We start from the raw sequence: 9,977 nt of genomic DNA on the forward strand, positions 1-9,977 counted from the left end.
TGAGACAGTGCTGTATATCTGTTATTTCTAAACACAGAAAAAAAAAATTGTTAAACATATTATTCTCTCTCTACTATCCTCCCTGGGCCATTTTGTGCCCTTCTGCCTCTTTTAGATTTAATTATTTACCTGCTCCCACTTTGCTTGACAAGGCAACAGCACAGCGTTCTGACAGCCACACACGCCATGCACACAATAACATTTATGAGGCAGCAGCCTTGAGACGCCCCCATTTAAATATTAATCCAAATTCAGATTGTCAGTGGTTCCAGCGAGACTCAGAACACAACCGATTTTACTTCTTGTTTTACTAGTAGCAATAAAGGGTTATGGTTTTTGGTTTTAAAAATATAAACAGTCTTTAACGTAATTTAAAAGTGAAGAACATTAACAAGGAGAATGTAAGGTGGTAAAATGGACCAACCGGGCGTGTTTCCGGGCTGCTGATATGGGACTGTTTGGAGGAGTGATGTCTCAGAAAATTAGAATATTGTGATAAAGTTCTTTATTTTCTGTAATGCAATTAAAAAAATCAAAAATGTCATACATTCTGGAATTATTACAAATCAACTGAAATATTGCAAGCCTTTTATTATTTTAATATTGCTGATTATGGCTTACAGTTTAAGATGAAGATTCCCAGAATATTCAAATTTTTTGAGATAGGATATTTGAGTTTTCTTAAGCTGTAAACCATGATCAGCAATATTAAAATAATAAAAGGCTTGCAATATTTCAGTTGATTTGTAATGAATGCGAATGTATGACATAATTGCATTACAGAAAATAAAGAACTTTATCACAATATTCTAATTTTCTGAGACAGTCCTGTATTCATAGTGGATGCTCACCAATCCTGACATCTCTGTTTGGGTATATTTGAGAGGAGTGATTAGGTCGAGGCCTTTACAGCAACCTATAAGTATTTCCTGATATAAGATACATGTCTTCTTTGTAGAGGTTATTTGTTCATGTTCAGTAATCTGGTTCCCAGAGAATATCTGGCTGATTAACAGGTAGTCAACTCTGCAGGTGAGGGATTAAACACACAACATCCATGCTATTAGATTCAATTGTTTTTAAAATGTATTAATTTCATGTTTGGATGGATGGATGATTTGATGAGTCTTTGCATTTAACTACCATTGTTTCAAGTGGAGGATGTGTTAAGGAAAATAAAAAAGGAGTTCCAAAAAATGTGATTCATTTAACTTAAACAAAACCAAAACGCTGCTGAGCAGGAAACAAAACCAGAGCTTAAACAAGAATCAAAAACTACAAAAACCGGACTTGGATAACACGGAGGGAGGAAACAGTACGGACCAGCAGGGAGAAAGGTAAAGACAAGACCAGATATACAGAAGAGTTAACGAGACACAGGAGCAGACAATCAGGACTGATGAGGAACAGGAAAGTCAAACCAGAACTGAAACACAAAGACACGAGCTGTATCCGAAATCCCACACTTCCACCCTAATGAGTAGCAAAAACAGTACGTGAGATTTTTTAGTGCGTCCGAAACATTAGTACGTACACAATAGTATGCTCTATCCCTACTCATTCTGGAGAAATGTATTAGTGTGGATTGATGGACACCAGCTAAGCAGAAACTTCCCACAATGCAATGCAGCGGCATTTTATAATAATATTATATACAGGACTGTCTCAGAAAATTAGAATATTGTGATAAAGTCCTTTATTTTCTGTAATGCAAAAATGTCATACATTCTGGATTCATTACAAATCAACTGAAATATTGCAAGCCTTTTATTATTTTAATATTGCTGATCATGGCTTACAGCTTAAGAAAACTCAAATATCCTATCTCAAAAAATTCTGGGAATCTTAATCTTAAACTGTAAGCCATAATCAGCAATATTAAAATAATTAAAGGCTTGCAATATTTCAGTTGATTTGTAATGAATCCAGAATGTATGACATTTTTGTTTTTTTTAATTGCATTACAGAAAATAAAGAACTTTATCACAATATTCTAATTTTCTGACACAGTCCTGTAATGTCATCTTGTTTGGGCCAGGATAAAGGGGAGAGAGTTAGCGGTGCTGCTACTGCTGCTGGGACAGGAGTTGTTACCATGGTAACAACTCCCCCTCCCAACGGCAGGAAGTGCCGTGTGGCTCTGAGTAGTACGTCCCAATTAATGCACACTACTGATATTTACTCAAAAGTGTGCCGAACTTAAGTATACTTTTTGAGTATATACTGTTTAGTATGGCATTTCGGACGCACCGACAGGCTTCAAACTAAAACAGGAATCATCAAACCATAACAATCACCTCTCTTGTGTTTCTCTTGTGTTTGTCAGTGAAACCAGCGCCTCTAGACATCACCCCCCTCCCACAGGACTGGCAGGAAGTCGCACCACCTGTCCGCTCACCCGTCACCAGAACCTTCACACGGGAGTAAGTTTGGGAACATGTGTGTGTCCAGGGTCGGCGTCATGGGGGGTCATCCGCGGGCCATGCCCCCCCAAATGAGTTATTGTGCCCCCCTCCACTCGCCCACAAGCAGGCCAAGCCTTTGTGCCAAACTTTGTATTTTATTGATTACTTATCTTATTGAACGTGAAATCATCCTTCGTAAATTACATTTAAAAAATTCATTTACAAAAAAAAACATTTTTTTTTGTTATATTTGCGTCACATGTGGGGATGTATGCTCATTGGTCCGGACACACACACGCACACACGCCGCAGAACACACATATAAGCCCCCAAGTGTGCGTATTTAAAAATAGAGCGGGAGCAAAACTTTGTTTGATTGTACTTTATTTCAGTTTTTACATTAATCAAACCCATCGAAGTCTCATCCTCTCTTTCTGCATTAAAGAGCTCCGCTAAATCAGCTGTGCCAGTCCCAATTTCCTCGCACGTACGGTGCGCTTCGCCGCGTACGTTACGGCGTAGGCTCTGCGTCGATTTAACGCAGAACCATAAATCAGGCTTCACTTTGAACGGCCGGCGTGAAGCCGGCTGGAAAAGTCTCTTTAGGCAGTCTTTCTTTTAAAAATCACCATAGTTTCTGTCCATCGGCGTGGCAACCAAGCACAGCAGTGAACGATGACTTCTACTCTGGTGCAGTTATCGTGTTCAAGTTATTGATACAAAATAAACGGGACTTATGCATTTACAGTCAGAGCGATGCAGTGCGGTTTTTAATTATATTTTACTCTGGGGTGTCGTGAGATTTTATTCACTTTTGAAAGGTGTGTTGTGATCGGACTCATCACCCCGGGTTTGTTGATTGAGATGGAAAAGTTAAATAAAGACACAAGACTGGGCTATAATTAAACAGGTTCCTCTGCAGAGGGAGACCCAGGCTGAACCGGCTCTGCAGCCATCCTGCCTAGATCTGACGCTCTGTGTTTCAGAGCAAGTTTTATTACAGTTCAACAGAAAGGGGGGAGCGGCCCAAAGTTTATTGCTGGGAGCCTCTCTTATCTCGTGCCTGTTACAGAAACTGGTTCTTTCAATGAAAAGTCAGAAGAATGCACATTAGTTTCACACACAGAAACATTTAGTTAATCAGCTCATGCAGTTTACATATTCAGTTTGGTTTTGAATTATTTTTATTCAGGTGTCAGGTGTGACTGAAAAAAGGTTGAGAAAGGCTGTTTTAGACAGATTATTAATAGGAAAGCAGTGAGAATGCACTTTTTTCCTTAAAATGCTGTCCTACACGACTGATTTTGTGCCCGCCCTAATAAGCCTCGTGCCCCCTCTGAATATTTGCTCTGGCGCCGACCCTGTGTGTGTCAGAGATCATGCAGCTTTTTTTGCTTCATGTGTGGCTTTCCAGGACAATCTGAGACGGAAGCGGTTTGAACATTCGAGCGTGGTTGTGCTCTGTTGCCACCTAGCGGCCGTATTGGACTACTACAACAATTCCTAATGGATTATTTTTTGGGGACGGCATATTTGTAATGCCACTTTTTTTCTGTGAACCCTTTTCTATGAAACATTTGTAAAGGACTGTCTCAGAAAATTAGAATATTGTGATCAAGTCCTTTATTTTCTGTAATACAATTTAAAAAAAAACTAAAATGTCATACATTCTGGATTCATTACAAATCAACTGAAATATTGCAAGACTTTTATTATTTTAATATTGCTGATTATGGCTTACATCTTAAGATTAAGATTCCCAGAATATTCAAATATTTTGAGATAGGATATTTTAGTTTTCTTAAGCTGTAAACCATGATCAGCAATATTAAAATAATAAAAGGCTTGCAATATTTCAGTTGATTTGTAATGAATCCAGAATGTATGACATTTTTGCATTACAGAAAATAAAGGACTTTATCACAATATTCTAATTTTCTAGTTTTACAAGTACAGATCTCTTTTTATAAACTGATTACGAAAATAAGAACAGGAGCAAATAAATCCCTAATTATGAACAACCCTCAAAAATGTAATCATTGTTGATATGAAACCTTTTCTGCGTGTTTTAGTCCATCCACACGGCTGTCTGTCAGGCCGAGCTCTGCTCAGAGTTCCTCCCCCTCCTCTGATTCTGATGACCAGGATGAGAGCTACGTCGCCATGACAACGTCCAGCCTCAGTTTTAGTGCTGGGGAGCCGGTAGGACGTTCCTCCTTTCAACTTTTTCTTTCCTACTTTGCCATTTCTTTTCTTGTTCTTGCAGTAATCCTTCGGTATGTCTCATTTCTCTTATTCCTCCCCTTGTACCATCTTTCCTAACTTTCAACTGAACCTAACCTACACCCCTATGTGTGTGTGTGTGTGTGTGTGTGTGTGTGTGTGTGTGTGTGTGTGTGTGTGTGTGTGTGTGTGTGTGTGTGTGTGTGTGTTCACAGTCTCTGAGGCTCATGCTGCATCGGGCATCAGAGGGCGGAGTCAGTAGCCCGTTGCTACACCGAGCTAAAAGTGAAAAACAGGTGGAGTATTTGGACCTGGACCTCCACACTGGACGATCAACAGCAACCCGACAGGTATCTGTCTTTCTGTCCGTCTGTCTAGGCATCATTAGGGCCCGAGCACTTACAGTGCGAAGGCCCTATTGTATCTGTAGGAATTGTTCTCGTTCTCGTTTGTATTTTTATTTTTCCAAGGAAATGAGGGCCTTTTTGCCCCAAAAGTCACCAAATTTTGCACGCAAGTCAGGCCTGGTGAAAAATTTGATATTTAATGGTTTGCATTAATGGGCGTGGCCTAATGGCTCAACAGCGCCCCCTAGAAAACTTTGTGCCTTAAGCCCCACAATACGGTTTGTCGTACATGCACAAAAATCGGTACACACCTGTATCATGTCACAACTTAAAGAAAAGTCTCTTGGCTCCATGGCCGAAACCGAACAGGAAGTCGACCATTTTGAATGAATCGTGCCATTTTGGCAAAATTTATGCCATTACTTCGGCCGTTTCTTCGCCCGAACCGTAACGTGCACCCAGGTGTGTTAAACATCAAAATGTGCGTCTCGATCCTGCGACGAGGCACATTATTTTTCTCAGTCAAAAGCGTTACCGTGGCGAAGATAGACGCAGAAAAAGCGCCCCCCCCCCCCCCCGCCCCCCTTCTTCTGATTGGTCCATATTTGATAGTCCCTATTTTCTGCCATAACTTTTGAATGGTTTGACATAAAGAGTTGTGGGTGGTGTCATCGGACTCGGTTTTGAGTACTTGACCTTCATCGGCATTAATTAGTCCCGCCCCTTCTTCTGATTGGTCCATATCTGATAGTTTCTACTTTCTGCCATAACTTTTGAATGGTTTGATATGGAGAGTCGTTGCTGGTAGGGGTGGGTATTGCCAAGGACCTCATGATACAATACACATCACCAGAGCTGCCTTGGAGATTTGCGAGGCCCTGTGCGAAATGGATGGGTTTTTCGGGTCGGATCGGGTGTCTATATACGCAATTTTAACTCTCCAATTAGAAAAATACTGGATACCTTCCCCTGCCTCATCATCATCTGGGCTTGCCTCGACGCGGGGCCCCACGGCTGCTTGAGACCCGGTCGGATCAGTGATTTTTGTAACAAATTTATCAAACGAGCCTTTCAGAGAGGCTTTAAACTCTTCCATTTTCTTTAGTTTTTTTCTTTTTTCATCCCCTGATGGAAATTTCCTGAATCTGTCTCGTTCTCTCAACATTGTGTGACAGTTTGTTCCAACTCCCCCGTCTGGATCAGAGCAGCTTGTGTCTGCGCTTGGTCTGATAAGTTGTATTGAACAACAGACAAGCGCATCATTGCACATATATTTATTGATATGCACAGACTAGTACACATTTAGGTATGTAATGGAACGTGACTGTTGATATTTATAAGGGAAAAAACGAAAAAAAAACGAAAAAAAAATTTTGAAAAAAAAAAAAAAACGGCCCCTTGGGGCGCGAGGCCCCGTGCGGTCGCACGGTTCGCACACCCCTTGCAGCGGCCCTGCACATCACGATACCTGAGTCACGATACGATATTGCGATATCCAAATTTTGCGATATATTGCGATATTGTGATATATAAAGTTTGCTGAAAACTGTAAAAATCTTTATTGATCTTAAAATCCGAGTTGCACGTTCATCAGATTATAGTGACAATTCATGGGACAAACTGAGTCAAAACAATGTTTTATTATAACTATACAAGCTAAAGTTACAACATATTTGTATATGTTTTTCATATTATTTACATCATATGAAATTAATATTAAATTTAGTATGAGGTTGCTTTAATTATATGGCAAATGATAATAAACACAAGAAAGATGGGTACTTCAATGAAAAATAGTTTAAAAATATATTTAAAAATATTTTATTCAACTTTGCCGCTGTTCATACAAAAAGTAAATAAAATGTCCTATCTAAAACCAAGGACAGGCACAGTGATCAGTCAGTATAGATATAAATCCATTAATAAATAAACCTCTGTCCATTATTTTTAATTTTTTACGGACAGGCAATTGTGTTATATGAAAAATAAATTATAAAATGAAATAAAACATGAAATAAAACCTGAGCTCAGTGCAGGGCCCTCCCGGGGTTGGTAGAGAGTGGCAATGCCGAGGACTGTCACTTAGGTAGGAGCACTGGGTGATATAATGGGAAAAAATCGGGGATAAAAAATATTAAAAAAAAAAAAAAAAAATCGATATTCAAATTTTGAATATCGATATTGAATCAGCTGGAAAAGTATCGGGATATATAGCCATACCGATATTTTTGACCACCCCTAGTGGCTGGTGTCATCCACTAAATGTCCAGGCCTGAAGAATCTACATCAAGTCATACAAGCTTCCACTGCAGCCTGAACGTGCACAAGGGTGCGAGGGCCCGTTCATCACTGCTTGCAGCTTTAATTAAGTTTTATGTTTTATGTAAAGCGCTTTGCATTGCAATTTTCATTTTGTATGAAAAGCGCTAAACAAATACATTTGATTTGATGATATACTGCTTCCCTGTTCCTGCTGCAAATCCATCAAATCCATCAATCATAGAGCTATAAAACATTTCAACTGAGCATTTCTCTGCAGCAGAAACGCTGCACGGCAGATGCAGGATCCGGCACCAGCCAGCAGGGCGCCGGAGGCGAGGAGCGTGCTCGGGCACAGCGGACACGGGTGGACTACGTGGTGGTGGACCCCAAGAAGACCAAGGCCCTGAAGAACACCCGAGAAGCATGGCATGATGGGAGAATGTCCACAGAGAAGGATAAAAGCTAGACGACAACACAGCATCTTTACTACCACTCCAGCAGATATGTTGATCTCATTTAAAACGAATAAATCAAAACGGCGAGGAGACTTCTCATTTCTTCACGTCCTAAAATGGTCAACCAAAGTCTGCTTATTACACAGAAATGATTTAATAGCTTTTTCTGATGTCACTTTACAATAAAATCAACTTAACGGTGGTATATACGTTTTCACGAAAACTATGAAGGTGTCGCAGAAACATTTCTGCCTCCGTAGATGCTGTGACTGTATAAAATGTAAATAAAAACAGACTGCAATTCTTTAGTTATCTCATAAACCCTTGTTTTATTCAAAATAGAACATAAAAACATGTTTAATGTTTAAACTGAAGAAATGTACCGTGTGAAGAAAAAAAGGCTAATACTATTGGCCCGAATATAAGATGGTGTTTTTTGCATTGAAATAAGACTGAAAAAGTGGGGGTCGTCTTACATTCGGGGTCTAGACGTTATACCCATTCACAACGCTAGATGGCGCCAGATATCTTTAAAGCCAATGCTGAATTTAACTCCCCAGGCCAAAGCCAACCCCTGTCACGAAGAAGAAAAATTAAAAATAGAGCTAAGAAAGAGAAGAAAATAAGAGAAGAGATAACAAAAGATGGAGAAACGAGAAAAGTGGGTGGAAGATCGGCAGGTTAAACCGGCAGCTGAGGAGAAGTTATGATGCAAACTTCAAGATGATGATTTGAATGAGGCAAAATAACATGCTTTTTCTCTTGAATATATTGTTATAATCATTTGTTTCAGATGTACTGTAATTATTTTCTGTATGAAAATTGAATTTAATGTTCAAAAGGTATCTTTTTTTTTTTTTAACCTTGTCTGCACACAAAAAAGTATTTTTTCAAACTTGAGTCTTGAAAAAGAGGGGGTTGTCTTAAAAATCAGGGTTGTCTTATATTCGGGCCGATACGGTATGACACTGACGGGAATTGAACTGAATTGAATTGAGAGCAGTTGGTGAATGGTCAAAATTAAATTTAAATAGAATAAAATCCGTAATTTCTATGTGAAAAAATAAACTCCATACCTTCTCTTTATATAGATTTGGTGGGTGGATAGATTTGGTAGTTCAGTATTGTTCTGCTGAATGATGCAAGGCTGTCTGAAAAAGTATTGATGTTTCCTTTCTAGCTGTGAAAACTCTCCATTTCCATCCATCCATTCATCCATTCATCCATTCATGCTTCTAATCTTGACTGTTTTCTATATTCTGTTGTGAATAAACTCTGGGTTTATGAAATTTCCAGTTTGTTGCATTCTTTTTTATTTAGTTTTGCATACATCAGATCGTTTGATAGGGTGATATGTTTTCTTTTTTTATAAAAGTGATCAAGTTCAGTTTCTTCTAAAACGACACCGTAAGCCGCCTTTTCTTCTTTTTTGTGTTGTTGTTGACTTGACCTGCTGCATTTACTTCATAGAATGTAACATTTTATTTGCCAGTTAGGCTGAACTAATAAGAAATGTTTGGATGAAAAGTTACATGCCCTTAATGTTATGATAATGTTTGGTTTAAAGTTGATCCAACCAAGACATTATTGCTATCTTAGTAATTCATTCTCACCTCACATTTTCTTGGTTGGAACCTTCTGCTGTAACTTAGTCAGGGAACCAGATCCACCAAGGATTCATTGAAAATACCGTTTTACTCTGAGATCGTCTACAAGCAGGGATCTTCGACTCCTGGACTTCCTAGATGTTTCTCTTGATTAAAACGCCAGATTATAATTAATGGTGGTCATCAGCTTGTCATCGTTGCCTGCACAAGTCTGTTAATAATTTGTATCAGGGTGTGTTGAAGCAGGGAAATGTCTACAGGGGTCGGTATGCAGCTCTTTAGCGCCGCCCTAGTGGCTCCTGGAGCTTTTTCAAAAATGTTTTACCTTTTTTTTCCTTTTTTTCTTCTTTTTTTCAATTTTTTTCTTTTTTTTCCTTTTTTTCTCTTTTTTTCTTCTTTTTTTCTTAATTTTTTTAATCTTTTTTTCTCTTTATTTCTCCTTTTTTCTTTTTTTTTCTTTTTTCCTTCCTTTTTCCTTTCCTTTTTAATCTCGACATTTCGATTTTTTTCTCGACATTGTACTTCAACATTTCAACTTCACAAAATTTTGACTTTTTTCTTTCGACATTTCGACTTTTTTCTCAACATTTCGACTTTTTTCTCGACATTGTACTTCAACATTAATCTCGACATTTCGACTTTTTTTCCTCAAAATTTTGACTTTTTTCTCCACATTTC

The 9,977-nt window shown here is 38.7% G+C and overlaps 1 protein-coding gene across 4 annotated transcripts in view; it reads left to right on the forward strand.

Moving 5' to 3' along the window:
* LOC133420600 (GRB2-associated-binding protein 1-like) overlaps nucleotides 1-8,232 on the forward strand; it is a 41,373-nt gene extending 33,141 nt beyond the window's left edge. For 3 of the 4 annotated variants that reach the window (XM_061710324.1, XM_061710326.1, XM_061710327.1), the window contains 4 exons: nucleotides 2,327-2,423; nucleotides 4,478-4,607; nucleotides 4,844-4,978; nucleotides 7,515-8,232. In XM_061710324.1, coding sequence (XP_061566308.1) covers nucleotides 2,327-2,423; nucleotides 4,478-4,607; nucleotides 4,844-4,978; nucleotides 7,515-7,703 — 551 coding nt within the window. In that variant the 3' untranslated portion in view covers nucleotides 7,704-8,232. The remainder of the gene's footprint in view (nucleotides 1-2,326; nucleotides 2,424-4,477; nucleotides 4,608-4,843; nucleotides 4,979-7,514) is intronic. The other variant, XM_061710325.1, reaches the window with a different exon arrangement.
* Nucleotides 8,233-9,977: the final 1,745 nt, after the last annotated feature.

The sequence above is a fragment of the Cololabis saira genome, chromosome 20, assembly GCF_033807715.1.
Source record: "Cololabis saira isolate AMF1-May2022 chromosome 20, fColSai1.1, whole genome shotgun sequence".
NCBI lineage: Eukaryota > Metazoa > Chordata > Actinopteri > Beloniformes > Belonidae > Cololabis > Cololabis saira.